General features: G+C 40.0%; 2 protein-coding genes across 2 annotated transcripts; one reads left to right on the forward strand and one right to left on the reverse strand.

The window, feature by feature from the left end:
- The first annotated feature begins 4,504 nt into the window (after positions 1–4,504).
- Positions 4,505–7,609, forward strand: LOC117625397 (disease resistance protein At4g27190-like). Its single transcript, XM_034356954.1, has 2 exons — positions 4,505–5,295; positions 5,479–7,609. Exons 1-2 carry the CDS (start codon positions 4,505–4,507, stop codon positions 7,607–7,609), a joined length of 2,922 nt encoding a protein of 973 aa, XP_034212845.1.
- A 1,352-nt stretch (positions 7,610–8,961) lies between these two features.
- Positions 8,962–16,874, reverse strand: LOC117624231 (autophagy-related protein 18f). Its single transcript, XM_034355377.1, has 8 exons — positions 15,811–16,874; positions 12,465–12,929; positions 11,949–12,380; positions 11,418–11,645; positions 10,500–11,318; positions 10,233–10,399; positions 9,722–10,066; positions 8,962–9,219 (listed from the first exon to the last, which is right to left on the reverse strand). Exons 1-7 carry the CDS (start codon positions 16,084–16,086, stop codon positions 9,724–9,726), a joined length of 2,730 nt encoding a protein of 909 aa, XP_034211268.1. The 5' UTR covers positions 16,087–16,874; the 3' UTR covers positions 8,962–9,219; positions 9,722–9,723.
- Between the last annotated feature and the right edge of the window lie 753 nt (positions 16,875–17,627).

A 17,627-nucleotide genomic window follows, 5' to 3' on the forward strand; every position in this document is an offset into this window, starting at 1 on the left:
GGTAAGAATTGAAGTTTAAAGGACAACTGAAAATTGCATAGCAAAACGGCCAACCAACCAAGTTCAACAAGAAATAAGGTGGTCAACCAAAGACCACTTATTGAAAGAAAATTACAAAGTTTAAAAATAGCAAAAATGAACTACATCTATTAGGGGACTTCAGTAGATGACCTTTAGCCAATCACATCCTCAATTGCGCTGGCAACAGTCTCACACTGCTCAACTAGCACCATCTGCTCAACTGCCTCAGCTGCCTGCTTCTTCGCATTTGCCCTAGCCTCATTAGCTGCGCCACCTTGGGCGTTGTCTTCCTCCATTGCAGCTTCATATGCTATCTGCTCTTCAACTACTTCTGCATCCACAACATTGATCTGCTCACTCTAGGAAGGGGGCAGGTCAAGACAGAATTGCCTACCATCATTATCTTCGAGAGGGTAGCAAGGAGAAGCACCGTTCTGGCAATCCAAGTATCCCAGCTTGTATGCATTAGCAGCAATCTCGTGCTTAGACACCTTCATGGCTTCCACATGGGTGTCAAACTTGGCCAGCAGCTTGTCAAGATCCTGGGCCAGAGCAGCATGCTTACGTTCGAGGCAAAAGTAGGCTTCCTTGAGTTCAAGCAAAGTAGCCATAAGAGACTTGAGCTCACCATCTTTTTGGCCAACAGAACTCTTGAGCGCGGATATACTCTCATTCATCTCGAAAATCCTCGCATCATGGCGAATTCGCTCATTCGAGAGCTTATCAGTCAGGTCAGCATTCTTCTTCACCAGCTTGTCAGGCAGGGCAGAAGATGGGGCAACATCACGCGAGTTCTGCATGGACCCAATGGCAAAAATCACCTCTTTTTGAAGATGATACATGGCAGCTTCTTCTTGCTTATCTAAGGGAAGGCTTGAGAAGGCACCAAGGTCACCAGCTCGATACACGTGGCCAACTAGCTTAGCACAAGCAGATGGACTTGACAGAAAGCCTGTTTTCAGCAGATCAGACACGGGCTTACACCCAGTAGAGTTATCACCAATTCCCCGACCGGCAGTTCGCGCAACTAAAGGACTCTTCGCTCTCTCTTGGCTGAAACTTGCAACATTGAGTCAGCTCCGCACTTGATTGTTTGTGGCCCCGCAGATGAGTCATAGTTGCTAGGCAGAGGTATAGTCCTCTTAGTTTGATCCCCATATCGGCGCAGACGACCCAAACCTTCTCAGCGGCCTCCTTACAAGGTAGATCACGGGTTTTGGGCAGTACGGGCTGAGACTTGAGCAGAATATCCCGGACCTCCTGCATGTCATTGGCCTTCTTACTGTTCGAGCTGACGAGGCACTTGATCCCAGCAGACGACGCATTAACAACTCAAATATGGACCTTCTCAGCAGACAAGACCCCATTTGAGGAACTTGCTTGTGGCAAAAGAGGATCTCGGCTGCCTTCGCTGTGGAGACGTATCCCTAAATCGTGAGACTGCGGCTTCATCGCGGACGAGTATACTGCTCGCCTTCCTATCCTCGGGGGACTCGATCGATGACTCCTCTTGCTCGACTAGCAGGTCACTTAGGTCCGAGCCATGCAGCTTCCACCTTTCAATATCTTCAGTAGGGGGTAGGCTGTGGACCTTCTTCCGATGTTCGCTTAGCAACCAACGCCATTCACAAAACTGGACGGGAATGTTCAAAGCCTGTAGAACCTTGGTCATGTTCGGGTCGAGAACGAGCTTCTTACGAATGACATTCTCTGCAAGTAGAAGACAAAAGTCAGTCAAACACATAGCAAGAACATTCCCTGGTAACTGTAGCAGACCAAAGGGATGCAACTTACCATCAGAGTATGTGAGAGGAACGAGCGGATAGTCGCCAACCTCCCCTTCCCATCTGCCAGTGACTTCCAGCATATCCTTGCTCTACACATGATCGCCTAAATTCAGACTATCAAATAACTTGGCTTTGCACACGCAAACTTGGGCATACTTCTCGAAGCGTCTCACCTAGAAAAAGTAGAAGAATTCTTGCACGATCAGACCTAGTTGGAAGAAGCGGCTCAAATTTATGACAGCTCGATAAACATTCGGAGTATACTGGCTCAGGGCATACTCCATGGCGCAAAGCACATCCCTGAAAAATTTTGACAACGAAAATGTGAATCCCAACGAGAAATAGAAGGGACGGAACGTGATAATCCTTGCGCCTAGGTTGTTCGGATCCACACGAGGTACGTTGTCGGACGAGGGCTCCGCCAACTTAACATGCACGTCCTTGGGAATGGAGGAGTCAAAAAGTGCACACCATGTTTTGAACTGGGCCTCAGTGGTGACACTGTGCAAATTTTCCACGAACCTCTCTTTGGGTACTTGGAAGCCACCCCACAGGTACAAAGGCCCTTGCAAGCTTGGTGATCGGCTCATTCCTTTAGAAGACATGGTCATTGAGCAGCTACAAAAAAATAACAAAGAAAATTGCAAGTTAAAATTCCTAGTTCGTGGCTCAAGAAAACCAAAAACAAAAAACAAAAAAAAGAAAAGTGGGTCTAGCAAGTTGCAACCCAATCTGCAGAGGAGTCCAGCTCATGCCAGCTTGAGCCCACTTGGCCCACAGCACACTCGGCCCAGCTCGCGCCTCCAACCCAGGCCTGCTTTGCTTCCTCCAGCCTCCAGCCCATGACGCACACAGCTGTTTGCGTGGCCCAGCAGCGACGCCCAACGGGCATGGCCCATTCCTTCGCATGCCAGCTCGAGCCTAAGAGCGCAGCCCTAGTCCAAAGCAAGGCTAGCCCTCATGCATGTCTCCAGCACCAGGCTCACTCCACACAGACCCAGGTTGCGCCTCACTCTTTGCTGCCAAAAGTTCACCACGCTGGACCCACAGCCAAGAAAACAAAATACACACACATATAAATATATATATATATATATAAAAGTATATATATTTTTTTAGCTCGAATCAATTTACCTAGGGATGCACTCTCTCCTCCTTGACAAGCAAGCGATTTTTCAAAGAACCTCTCTCTAACAAAAATATGGGAAGTGTTTCTTACAATTTGAAGACAAGCAAGGAAGAGCCTCATATTTAAAACGACTGGGGTTCCCTGACCTAGAAGGAATCCCAAGCCCATTCCGACTGGGAGTCCAATTTCAGAAAATTAGCAAGTCAAAAACCTCCTCCACGCAGGAGCCAAAGTCATAGAAGGACGCCAATTACAGCTGGACAACCCAACAATTAATTCACACCTCCTCCATGTCACAACGTGCCATGCAGAAGCTGGTGGGGCATTTGTGAAAGCAAATATTTCGCATTAGGTCAAATAATTAGGCCAATCAATTTGGGAATTATTTGACCTAATTGGGAGTTACCTAACCTAATTGGGAGTTACCTAAATTAATTGGGAGATTATTTTATTTAAATGGGATGTATTTGATTCTTACCTTAATTAGGAATTTGATTTAAATCAAATCCCTAATTACACCAACCTCAGCCAATCAGGATTCCTTTCCAGCTACGGAATTATTCTTCTGAAATCCTAGCCTTCGAGCCACCTATAAATAGATGACTACACAAAGAGTTGAGGTACGTCTAAATTCCTACTAAAACTCTGCAGAAATTATCCCTCACAAACCCTAGCCGCCATATTCTTTCTCTCTCTCACACAAGGCTTCGGCCACCCGGTTTTCCTACAAACACCCTACCTAACTTAAGCATCGGAGGGCCTTTGGCCAACACCCCCGAGTGTGGTCCTTTTACTCCGATTTGTTTTGTAGGGAGAAAGAGAAGCGAAGAAGACGAAGGAATCTTAAGCGAGTATTCTCGTGGGACGAAAATCGCTCCCACAGCTAGTGTCACCTTGTGCTTTGTAGCTGCAAATTTTAACAACCAGAAATATGATGGCTCTGTCATATCCGAGAAATGCATCTGCCTAATTTTCCATCTACATGCCCTCCTGAAATTTTGGTATTGTTAGAAATGCATCTGCGTAAGTTTCAATCCATATGCACTCCTGATGATTCTACCACAATCTCAGAAACTCACATCACATCACACACTCCTTATAGTATGGTCTTGAAGGCAACATTTTCAATTGGACCTGGATAATATAATATAGACAATTTCATGAGGAATGTGTGAGATCACTACAGCTACGTAGGGATGAGTATATCAAGGATTTCTTCATATATTGAAGGCAATAACTAAGGAAAGTTAATGAAGCCAACTAGGAAATTTACAGACACCTTCCCATTTGGATTTTATGTTAGATAAAATATTATTTTTCCGGTTCTTGTTCTTGTGCTAGCTCTCTCCTTCTCTGGCTCGGCATTGGTCTATCGGTGATTTTCATTTCCTTTACATTTCTCATTCCTAGTATTCTGAGACTGTTAATAGCTTCTGGACAAAACAAAAGGACTTTATAAGACCATATGATGCATAACTATGACTTCGTAATTTCAAAACGACTACTGAGCCCATAGCTACACTAGTGTTCTTACTCCCAACCCTTACTTTGGCCTTTGTTGTGTACCATGGAAACCTTGGGTGCTTTCATTGTTGAAGTTGGTAGATGTTTAGCCAACACCGTGTTGTCACTGTTTGCCACCCTGAAAAATTTCCAGAAAAACATCCAAACTTTGAGGGAGGAACTACAAAAGCTCATCTGCCGAGAAAATGATATAACAGAAGATATTGATATAGCAAAGATAGAAGGTAAGCACCCCCCAGGGCAAGTTAAGGAGTGGCTTAAAATGGTTGACAAGATCAAGCAAGAGGTTGAGGAGATTGAACAAAAAGCTCGGCTACTTTTGGAGGCAGATCCCCTTGATGCTTCCATTGACCAGGGGTGTTTTCTTGATTCTAACATGCGCCAGAAGTACCAGCTTAGCAAAAGTGCAGCAAAGAAGTGTGATGAGGTGAAACAACTAATCAAGGAATCATGTGATCTTCCACCTATGGAAGATAGGAAGCTAAGTGATATACGTGTTGAACATATTCCGGCACCTTCTCTTGTTGGTCAGAAAGCCCCAGAGAAGCTAAATCAGCTTATGGAACTTTTGGCTGATAAAGGAATCACAAGGATTGCGGTTTATGGAATGGGAGGTTCTGGGAAAACTACACTAGTAAAAACCTTGAACAATCGGCTTGAGTCTTCTGCCTCAGAGTTCTTTGATATGGTCATCTGGGTCCCTGTGTCGAATGACCTTGATATGAAAAAGGTTCAATCTCGAGTTGCTGAGAGATTGAATTTAGCACTGAATGCAGAAGAGAGCACAGAGCGAAGGGCTGGTAAACTACATCGAGTATTGAAGTCAGGAAAAAGGTTATGTTAATTTTCTGATCCGAGCATGATTTTTCTTACACTTCTATCTTTTCAAGTTCAATTTAACTTCAATTTTGGTCTTGATTATATTATCTGTCTTAATGTTATGTTACTGTTAAAGTCAGTTACAGAATTTGGTTTCCTAATTCATGATGGCCAAGCTCAATGCTATTTCTACTGCAGGTTCCTGCTCATTCTTGATGATGTTTGGGAGAAAATTGATCTGGACATCGTGGGGATACCACAAGGTGATGACCAAGCAAATTGTAAGATCATTTTGACAACTCGATCACTTGGCGTGTGTAGGGAAATGATGACTGATAAAGAAATAAGGATGGAACTTCTGAATGAAGAAGAGGCTTGGAATTTATTTGCACAAAATGCAGGAAACGTAGTGGAGTCAGAAGACATAAATCCTCTAGCAAGAGAAATTGCAAGGGAATGTGGTGGTTTACCTCTGGCAATCGAGACGATGGGGAAGTCCATGAGGGACAAAACAATGATTCAGCTATGGCAGAATGCACTCTGGCAACTGAAGCATTCAGAACCACATTACGGGAGCTTCGACAAGGTATATCTGCGATTGAAACTGAGTTATAATTCACTGCCAAGTAAGATTTTTAAGTGGTGCTTCTTATCTTGTTCGTTGTACCCAGAAAATTTCTTAATTAAAACAAGGGAACTAATATATTGCTGGATGGCCGAAGGATTGATCGGTGAACGTCAAACTTTAGAGGAGTCATTCAATGATGGGATTGCAAAACTTGAATATTTGAAGGATTCTTGCATGTTAGAACAGGGTGAAGGTATTGGCACTGTAAAGATGCACAGTGTATTGAGGGAAGTAGCCATATGGATATCCTCAAATGAGAAAGAAACTGGGTTTTTCAGCAGTTCATTGCAAGGAATGCTAGAAAAGCTTCAAACATCCTTCAGAAGAGTTTCATTTATGAATAAATCTATAACGAGTTTGCCAACTCGGTTGCTGGGGGCCTCAAATCTAACTGTGCTGTTCCTTCAATGTAATCCTCTAAATAAAATCCCCGACGGTTTCTTTCGAGAGGTTAGAGTACTAAAATTCTTGAATTTAAGTAGCACTCAAATAACTTCCTTGCCTTCTTCTCTTCTTCATCTAAGGGAGCTACACACTCTTCTCTTAAGAGACTGTCGTTCTCTAGAAAATCTACCCCCACTTGGAGGTCTTTATAAACTCCAAGTGCTTGATCTCTGTGGCACTCGAATAAGAGAACTTCCAAAGGATATGGGAAAGTTAATTCATCTGAGAGATCTAAACTTGTCACGCACACACCACTTAGAAATCATCATGGAGGGAAGCATATCAGGATTATCTAGTCTTGAGGTCTTAGACATGTCTTTCAGTGCTTATAAGTGGGATGTGAAACGCAATGTAGAAGGAGCGGCATTTGATGAATTATTATCATTGCGTCAACTTTCAGTTCTTCATATAAGGCTAGACACAGTTGATTGTGTTGCCTTGGACTATGCTGGCCCATGGTTTGGGAGATTGAAGGAGTACACCATACGGATTGGTACAAGGAGCTGCGATACGAATTTACCAACTCAACATGATGAGAAAAGAGTCATCCTTAGAGGGGTTGACCTCTTGAAACGAGGCCTCGAGGAGCTACTGTGCAGTGCTAGTGCCCTGGACCTTGTCTCGTGTGGAGGTATGAGTAGTTTGTCTGATATAGTTGCCAGAAAGAGTTCATGTGGCCTGCCAAACTTGAAGTCACTCACCATATCAAATTGTGGCTGCATAACTAGTTTGTTAATTGGCGAACAAAATCTTAGGAGCACATTAACAAATCTGGAGCATTTAACTCTCAGTCGCCTAGACAACTTAGCAACCATGGTGGATGGAATAGTTCGCAGAGGATGCCTTGGAAACTTAAAGACCATTAAAGTGGTGGGATGTGGAAGGCTAAAGAAACTCATATCCTTTGCTTTACTTCGGCTGGTTCAAAACATCGAAGAAATAAAGGTAAGTGACTGCAGGAGGATGAAGCAATTGATCGCAGAAAATTACTACGAAACGCTTCCAAAGCTGAAAACCATAGAACTCAGGGATATGGAAACTTTGAGGACCGTTTGTTCAAGGGAAATGGAAGGATCAGCTTTGGAGAGGATTGAGGTGAGCAATTGCCCCAGGCTAGGGAAGCTTCCCTTCACAGCATGCGATGCGCTAACTATTAAACAAATTAGAGGAGATTTAAATTGGTGGAATAGTCTTCGATGGCGAAATGATGCAGATAAGATCAGTCTTCAGCAACGATTCCAAGCAACAGAGGATTAGATAGGTAAGTTAAGTTGTCTCATGATATAATTTTGTTGTTTGAATTTTTGAGTTGAAGTTTTCATCTGTGTCTCTCATGTACACAAGTTGGTATACAATAAATATAGTCTTTGTCTGATTCTTATGGTATTCTGAAATCATCTTTCTTGTTTGTAGGCCTGAAGGTGTGAGGCTACGTACACAATGGCGAGCAAGTCCAAGGAGAAGTTCCAGAGACAGTTCATGGAATTCATCTCCTTGTTTGTACTTATTAGTTGCTCTACACAAGTCATATTCTCTTTGTTTTAGCTTTGGTGATGTGGGTTGTGTTTTAACTTTGGCTGTAGAGTTGTTTTGTTTCAGATGCAAACTCCTCGTCCACATACTTTCTTGAGATGATAAAAGAAGTGTGTTTCTTTTCAAAAATTAAATCAAATACATAACTAAATTTCAGAATCTTTTTGTCAAATTCAGAAAATCAGATCGAGGGGTTTACCTCAATGGTGAGGTCCCTCCCCCTTCCTCCCATTGGTCACCCGTTCGAATCCCTGGAAAAGTGCCCTCCTCCTCAATGGCTGGAATTCCAAAAAAAAAACAAAAAAAAAATCAGAAAAAAAGGGTCCATACTGACTCATACTGTATTTCTCGCTCACCCCCAGGCTAGAATGAGGGGTTTTTGTAAGGGGTTATAATGAGTGGGTCCTTAATAGCTGTTCGATCCAGTGTAAAGTTATTATTGGACTGTTGGATTGAAGCCCCTTATTGTAATCCCTCAACATAGCCCCTCATTATAGAAGCGCTCAAGGGTCAGCCCCTCTTTTCAGAATATCACATAATCCAAATCCAAAATTGTTGAATATGTGACAAAGGAGATATAACCTTAGCATGGACGAGTGGCCCAAAACCCATACCGAATAATTGACAATGATATCCAAGAAAAAAATCTAGGTATGAATGGACAAGTGGGAATATGGTCAGCTATGGCCCCTCTTGATGGACCCAGTGAGCAAAGGAAAGATTTCTCAAACAGTGACAAAATTATTGCACGAATAGTCAACTTCAAATGGACAACTCTTCATAAGTTTCTTCAGATAATTTTTGTCTGTGCATCCTTTAATTTCTCAGTTTCTTGCTTGTGAATCTAAAGCATCTGGCACCCAATATACCAAAAAATCTGCAAAGGACATTGTTGTCTCAATCTTGGGTTTTATAGTGGGAGAAACTGTCCCATCCTTTTGTTGTCATACGTTTATTCTGAGAATGCTGAGAATGCCGAATCAATCCAGAATTATTTGGGATAATTTGCAAACCTTACCAGACCAGAACCGTCCCATTTCAAAGCAGAAGTAAAACACACAAGAAAGTGGGCAGGATAATTCAAATCTGGCAGAATAAAAAGGAGAGACTGAAAAGAGCATACAAACTTCATACTGTTATTTACACATTATAACTGATTATTGGAAATTTATATGGTCACTTTATTTACATAGTCAACAGAAGATGAAACCCCAACAACAGAGTATCCACAATTCCGCATCGGTAAGAGCCCCCTGTTGCTCCTTTTCTCTACAGACCACCCCATACTATTAACAGTGTTAATCTCCCAGGAGAATCAAAGAATATCTGCACATCTGAGACAAAAAATGAAAACAAAGGGTGACTTAGAACAGCACACAACAAGCATACCGATGGAGTAATATGGTAAAACTATTTGTCTCAAACACTCGACTAAAAAAACCAACAGCAAGTCAACAAATCAACATTGCCATGGCAGATGCCAGTGTAGATAAATATAGGCAAGTGCCTTGCTCTCTTATGCTCGGCGTGTTGAGCATTTAAGGAAATGACATACCAAGCTGGATGATTGTTTTTCCTTGGGAGAGGATTTGTGACATACACACATTGCAAAAATATATAAAGCATTAGCATCTTACAGCGTAATAGATTTACCATAACAACTGAATAACAAGTGGGAGAAAATGAATGCCATCAATTTCAAATAGCTAGATGTCTCTTTCTAAAGCACCTCCCTAACTATATAATCATACTCGCTTCATTTAGTGAAGACATTTGATGAATATCCCCACACTAAATTTTATCTAGAAAAAATCTACAGGAGTAAAAGGGGCTTACCTCTAATCAAGCTCATCACCTTCCTCTCTGAATAGATTCTCCATTCCCATGCCTTCTATGTTACTATTTACAAACTTAAGTTGGGCCTCCGTTTTTAAGGTCCTCTCCCTATTATTTACAATCTCAAGCTGAGTCTTTGTCTTTTGGCTGTCATTGTTATTTACAAAACGCTTGCTTTCTATGGGCGTCTGAGAACCACCCCACTCAGTTTCCTCGGTGCCATTGCTAAGTTCTGCCACACCAGCACCACTGTCAGTCATGGTGTCAAGAGAGCCTGAACTGCTTCTGCATGAAAGCCTGCCATTTTCAGATATCCCGCTAACATTGCTATCTATAGCAGCAACCCTGAATAAGAAAAGATGGTAATTCATATACATTAATAGGATGTCTCCCTGTTGTGTACATGAAAAAGGCAACTTGCAGAAAGAAGTACAAAGAGCATGTGACATATAAGCATCGCTTGCATCACCAGGACCTGGTAGATAAATGGATGCATAGAAGTTCCCCTCACCTTGTTTGTTGGAATCTGGGAGTTTGAAGATAGTCAAAAACCGGGACCAAATCCTTTGACCTTGCTTCAATCATGCGAGTTGGAATCCTTTCGATCTCAATTTCCCCACCTGAAGCAGTTTCATCATCCATTTTGACACCTTCCACGATCATTGACTGAAAGTATAGCTGGCAAACAATTTTACAAGAGCAAAGAGCATAAATAAGGAATTCGTCTGAATACAAGCAAAGCCACAATTTTGCATTTTCCAGTACTCAAAACAAATACCTCAGGTTTTGCCCACACTGGACTTTGAGTTTCATGCATCTGCAGTTCGGCTTCTGAAATATACAACTGATGTTTCTCCTCAGGGCTGATCTTTGCTTTTGTAATAGTGCTCCAAGCTTCAGGATAAATGGTGTTTCCCTTTTTCTTCCCTTCAGGATATATCTTATTGTTGTCTAAATTTCCGTTCTCACCATATATGTCAGTAGTATCCTCTCGTTCTCTTCGATTTTGTTTTTGACATATATTCCATTTCTGAATAGCTTCAACTGCTAATCTTGCATCACCCTCCAGGCCTGACTCATAAGCAGTGTTCAATCCGGTCACAGCTGTCGAATCTGGACCATTTGAGATTCGCAATGCATATTGTATCATGGAACCAGAAGGAGAAAAAACCAAAAGGTGGTACTTAGCCTTCAAAGAGCTGCAATCCACATAATGAGTATTGCCTTTGGAATTGTGGAAAGAAGCAGCAATGGCCCCAGAAAGGGAACTCATCTTCCCTGTTGCAGCTGCTGCAGCACCACTTACGGTGCCTCTCCAACTATTATTTCCATTTCTTATTCTACTAACAACAGAAAGTGTAACAGGGGGACCAGCTGAGCAGAGGCTTTGCTGATTAGGCATTTGAACACCTGGCCAACGAACTGCTGATTTAGTTGTAACACCCAATCCTGTATTTTTGGTAGTAAAACCAGCATCAGCAGTTGGAAGATTTACTGATCCTCCCCAAGGATTTATAGCAAACAGATGGCTTGTCCCCCTAGAGGAACTAACCATGATCCAGTTGCTGTCATCACTAAAACTGATGTCCTGTATGATCTGGCAAATGAAGAAAGGGGAAAGTTAATATCAAACATATACTAGTTGCAACAAATGGCATGTCCAAGAAGGAATGGAGAACAAGAGCACAGATCTTACTGCATTTGTAAATCCACGTTGCAGCCTGTACAGATGTACATAAGATGCAGCAGCATCAGTTGAAAAGGAGTTTCCAGGCATTATTTTAAAAACATTGATGTTATGCCCCTGAACCGAAGCAGTCACTAAAAGGGTGCCACTACGATCAAAGCATAATGCAGAAATAGGACTCTTGTGGGCCCTAAACTGTGCAATAACAACTTTACTGACAATATCTCTGACAATGACCTGACAAACCAAAGAATATAATAAGCACAGGGAACCCAAATAATTGAATATGAAAGGATCAGATAGCTCCAACTCAGTTACCCTTAGATAAATCATGCACATGATTTATACCATGCATACCAGCAGAAATATCATTCCACGATAATGAAGTATAAGAACATTTTCCAAACACTTTCTATCACGCAAGCGGATGCATATTCTCATGCAAAGTTAGCAAATGGTAATTCACTAAATATAGTACTCCAACAGAATACAAAAAGAAATGAAAATATAGCTACAAGTGAAAACAACTGAGATATGTACCATTCCAACATTATCCATGTCTGCTGACTGGCCATTGACAGTTCCATTGCCTTTCCAGCCAGGATTCCCTGAATGAAGCGGAATATTACTATCAGGTACAAGCTCAGAGCAGTACTGGGAGAGCTTCTTATATCCCATGTCTCCAAGGGTTACAATCCCAGCAGCTAGTTGCTTGCTTGATTCTTTTGCATAGTGAGCAACGAGGCTCCCATTTGAAGGAAATCCAGAAAAACTTGCAGAAGGTTCCAGATGTTGTGGACTGACACGCCCGGAAGTAGATACAGCGACAGGACTTCCACTATAAGCCAGCCACCTCTTGCCTACTGCAAGAGGTCCACAACCTATACCTCCAGAACCAGGGAATCCCGCAACTATGGGATTGGTAAGAATGGTATATTCCCTCTCCAATGTTGTGGAATCAAAACAGTGTATCTGCAATACACAAGACTAGATACTCAAACACTGATTAAGCAGAATATAAGAATTACTGGATAAACTTTGCACAATCAGGTATACCTGAGCTGCTTGAGAAATAGCAACAACTCGAGAACTGCACTTTACAGAATAAACAACTGATCTAAACTTTAGAACATGAACATAAGATTGAGATCTCAAGGAATAAAACCGAACAACAGTAGGCACAAAACTACTCTTCATTGTGTCATGGCTGGTTGCACTAATACCATTGCGAGGAGAGGCCATCCCATCCTGTATATTATTGCCGACAGAAATGGACCCATCAGCACAAACTACCAGCAATGGACGGCTTTCTTCAAACTTGTCTTCCAATCTCTTTGAGGCTATTGGTTTAGGTAGCATTTGCATAAATGAGACAGGGCCATCATATCTGGAAACCAGGTCACGGACATTATCAGATTCTTCAACATCCCAAACCTGGAAACCAGAACGGTAACCCAGCAGGAGAACTTGCCGAGTGACATTTCCCTCACCTTCTAACTTGTCAAAGCCAGCCCAGTTCACCTTTATTTTTCAAAAGGAAAATGAAAAGTTAACTCCAATCTCTATTATATTGAAGACACCAGAAAAAAAAAAACCAAAAAAACCTTTAACCTCAAGTGCTTATGAACAGAACAAAGAAAGTAGTAGGATCATGTCCAGTGAAAAAAATCAAATACAGAATAACCGAACAAATTTAAAACAAATGGAAGAAATTTACAGAAAACAAAAATATGAAGAGCCATTAATCTAAATGTACACAATCAACACCAATTCTTTGCTCATATATAATTTTCTTTCAGAAATTAAAAAAAAAAAAAAAAAAAAAAAAAAAAAAAAAAAAAAAAAAAAGAGAGAGAGAGCGGAAGAGAAGGAAAAGCTTGACAGAGTAGCATGAATGCAAAATGGAAAATATGCATCCGTGTATCCATGTTGAATGGTTAATATTCTCAACAAAATATCTTTTTACAACTTCTAACAAAATCCAAACACAAACGAATCTACGAAGCTAACTTTCCAATCAATTAAAGAGTCCATTTAGATAATCATTTTTTTGGTCCGAAGATTTTAAACATGCCTAAGACTTACTAAACTGTTAAATAGATAATAGAATCATGAAACTTCTTAACAATAAAAGAGCACCTCAATTGATCCTTCCAAGTGCTAGCGCATAGGCATGTTTGATGTGAAATAACTATCTATTTGGGTGTCAAAAACTCATAAAGGCACTGCTACCAGCACCAACTATTTTCATTATGAAATTCTGTCTTGTTTTCAGAGTAACGATACACAAAAATAAGGAGCAAAAATTATATTAATATTATTTTTTTGGATTTAATACAGTACACATAAATTTAGTGTTCAAAAGCTCCTTCACTAATGAATCATTGTTACACCAGGTGAGAATAATATAAATCATCTCCACCATAATAGTTTCCAAGAGCTCCGTCAATTTTTAAGCTTTTTTTGTTTTTTTTTGTTTGAAGAATTGAACTTCTAGGCAACCAGCAATTCATAATGTGTGTCCTCATCACAAAGTTTTTTTAATATAATTTTTTTGTTTGAAAAAAAAAGATAGAGGCTCTGTTTGGCTGCAAAAGTGGTATTACCTTATCTATATCGGCACAGTGTTTTCCTGATCAAAGTTACTGTTAAAAGAATGATCACTTCAGATGCATTTCTGATTTTTACCAAATTCATTTGCATAGGGAGCAATAAATGCGTCACTAAATGTTACTACCAATTGAGTCCTTAGTATCTATAATACTAGCCCCTACATCAATTCAGACTATGAAAGCAAGTCTACATTGAAATTAAATTAACTATAAATTATCACAAGTTCCACAAAACCAATCACTAAAGGTCAATGCAAGTTGCAAAGTATATTCTTTTTTAACAACTGCATGACAAGTATAATGTCACGCATTTATTTTGCACAACCCCACAGCCCATACTTTTAGCATACTAGATTATGACTCTTTTAAAAACCCAACAGACAACATACAATCGAGGCCCTCTTCTTGCCATGCCTGAAGTAATTTCTAGCAATTCCATATAATAATCTAAAGGACAAACTCAGATTGCTAAGCCGAATGTGTACCTCCTATAGCACCTAAGTCGCACATGACATGGGAACCTCCTTATACCACCAATCTAACAAAGAATCCTTATATTGCTTCACCATATGCTTTGCTCTTGAATCTGAACATCATGATGCACACTTGTAACAAACTTCATTAAGGATCACATACTCTAAAACGTCTTTTTTATTTATATTATTTCACCTGATGGGAAGCAAGATCTAATTCAAGTCAGGCAATCAAGGATCAACAATTAAGCCAAATCTTTCCAAATCAATGCTTGATAGTAATAAAAAGAGCTTAAACAAATAGAAATTAATGTCTCATTTGGAATCAAAACACATGGAACGTGTAGTACATATATGACAAAGTAAATAGCATACCGTCACTAACGCTTACGTATATTTAAATATTGATTCGAAGAAAACAGGTGGATCGTGTAGCACATATATGACAAAAGGAAATAGCATACCGTCACTAACACTTATGTATATCCAAATATTGATTTGAAGAAAACACATGTAAGGTCTCGATTACAAAACTGGACAGATTAAAAACTCCTATGCTATCCGACATCACAGACAAGCGACAAATCAAATAGCCTGTTGCCAATACCCCATCTGAACTACCTATGACCCCAAACTGCCACTTTCTTCAACACACGTGGAACGCTTTCTTATGAACTAATCCCGACATGAAAACGACAACATTTCTCCACACAAAAATGTGGTCGACAAAGAACCATATCTTGCAAAACATGCATGCATAACAACCTCGACCACTATAAATCACCCTTCCTACGAGTTGCAACTTCTGCTCTAAACACCCAGATCGTCCTAATTGAATATAATGCTCAAGAATAGCCAAATCAAACTTCTTTCACCATCTTCATTCACTTGTGGAAATAATAATCGACTCCATAAACAATTCTCGTCATCCATAGACAGCTTTTGCATTCTCTTTCAGGTTAAAAGTTTCACATGCAAGATATTCAGACAAAATCTCCATAGCTGAAAGTTTTGGCAACTAAAGTACTCAACATGGTATTCTACATTCAATCTGCATTTGACGGTTTGTACTATAAAAGTCACCAATTCACGCAAAATCCAGCTTTTATATCCACCTTTCCATAATAGCAAAGTTAAATTGTCTCTCTCCACACAGGTAGCAACATCAATAGTAGGTTACACTATCATGTGATTAGACACTTACAGTTAGTTACACACATTAAAAGAACTGAATTAGACACTTTTGAACTAAGTTTATATCACAGTGCTGAAAGCTAAAACATTTCAATATAGAAACCAAAATACAGCAACTCCTACCTGATCATGGTTGGTGTCATCATCCCTATCAACAATGGATGAAGCCACCGACGCTGCAGACCGAGCAACAGTTGAAGCACCAGACGAAACGATTCTCAAATAGCTTGAAATGGCACGAAACGAGTTGGGAATGAAGTTATTGGTCCGTGCGGGGCGAGGAACACCACCCTGCTGCTTTTGGCCACCATCATTCCTCATCCCCAGAAGCAGAGAGATCAAACGAGCCAATACCCAGATCACGAAAACTGCTGGTTCTTCAAAGACTGCCTGAATCATAACCCCAGAGCTGTTTCTCTTTGAACTTAAAGCCACCCAAATAAGAAACAGCCCCAAATTCACAAGCTCTAGGTACCAAGTGTCTCCATCTCCTTCTTACACACAAAAAGCATCCAAATTTCACAAACACCCAAAAATTAAAACCAACTTCAAATCGAACCAAATGGAAACACAAGGCCTCTGCCTCTGATTCCACGTCTCGTTAATAAAAACAAAGAAAATTAGAGCTGTGTAACTGCTTCCAGAAACAAACAAAGTCCACCAAAGAGTCTTATCTTCAATACCCAGAAGCTAAAATCAAAAAACACAATGAAAAAATATACAATCTTTCTGAAGAATGAGGTTTTTTTTAATACTCCTACAATGAAAAAATTAAAAAATAATGGGATTTTTTTGAAATTTGAAAATAATAATAGTAGAATTGGAATGGAAACTATTGTACAGAGGATTAAAGAAGAGATTTTTCAGAGTTTCTGAAGGGAAAACCGCCGAGAAATCGCCAGATAACCGGGGGAGATCTGAGGAGAGAGAAAGTTGTAGAGAGAGAAACAGATTGGATAATGGCAATGTTTTTTTGCGTGTTTTTTTTTTTCTGCTTTGTTTTTAATTTTTTGGTGAATGAAATGAAACGAAATAATAATAAAAATTGAAATTGAAAGACTATTCGTTTACGACTCTTTCTGGGTGCTATGTGCTCTATGCTCTCATCTTTCAAAGTTGGGTTTTGATTTGGTTTCGAGTATTTGTATTGGCTCTCACGTCGTTGAACCAAAACAACTCCATCTCAACTTCTCCAACTTCCCCTCCTCTACACGTTTTAGCCTTCCTTGTTGCTTCACTATTGTCAAACTAAACGGTTTTCACCCCATTTTTCTTTTCTTTCTTTCTTTTTTATTTACATTTTTGCTAGGATTATTTTTTTTTTTTGGTTGCCAAAGTTAAGATGAGGAGGGGGAAAAACTCACACGCACGGTATCATAGGAACTTGATCACAAGACTACTTGGGAGCACACCAAAGACATAGACGAATCCAACTAACACCCGAGTGATTTTTTTCCTTTTTTTTGTTGGTTCATTCTCAATTTGTAATTTTACATCTAACAACATTTATTTGCATTTAAGGATGTTAATTTAATTGGTGATTTTTGATATGTGAAGAACAAACCAATGTCTACATCAATTGAATCTAGATCCTCTTTAAGGACTATAATGTTCTTAAGTCTTAGGGTTCTGTGCTAAAATAACCATTTTTCACAATTTTTGTTTCAAAATAGCCACTACCCCCCATAGTTCCCTCTATTTTGTCCCCATAGTGCCTCTCTAATGCAAGGGTGGCTATTTTGGAACAAAAATTATAAAGAAGGGCTATTTTAATTAATTTTTCTAAATTTTAACATTAAAATCAAAATAAATGATAGAATTTTGAAATTTCGATTCCACAATTTAGGTTAACAATGAAAATTTCAAATTCAAATGGTAAATATTTTGGGAGCTTTAGTAATATACCCAAAATAGGACATGAAATTATAAAAAAACCCTAT

This window comes from Prunus dulcis, chromosome 4, assembly GCF_902201215.1.
Source record: "Prunus dulcis chromosome 4, ALMONDv2, whole genome shotgun sequence".
Classification (NCBI taxonomy): Eukaryota; Viridiplantae; Streptophyta; class Magnoliopsida; order Rosales; family Rosaceae; genus Prunus; species Prunus dulcis.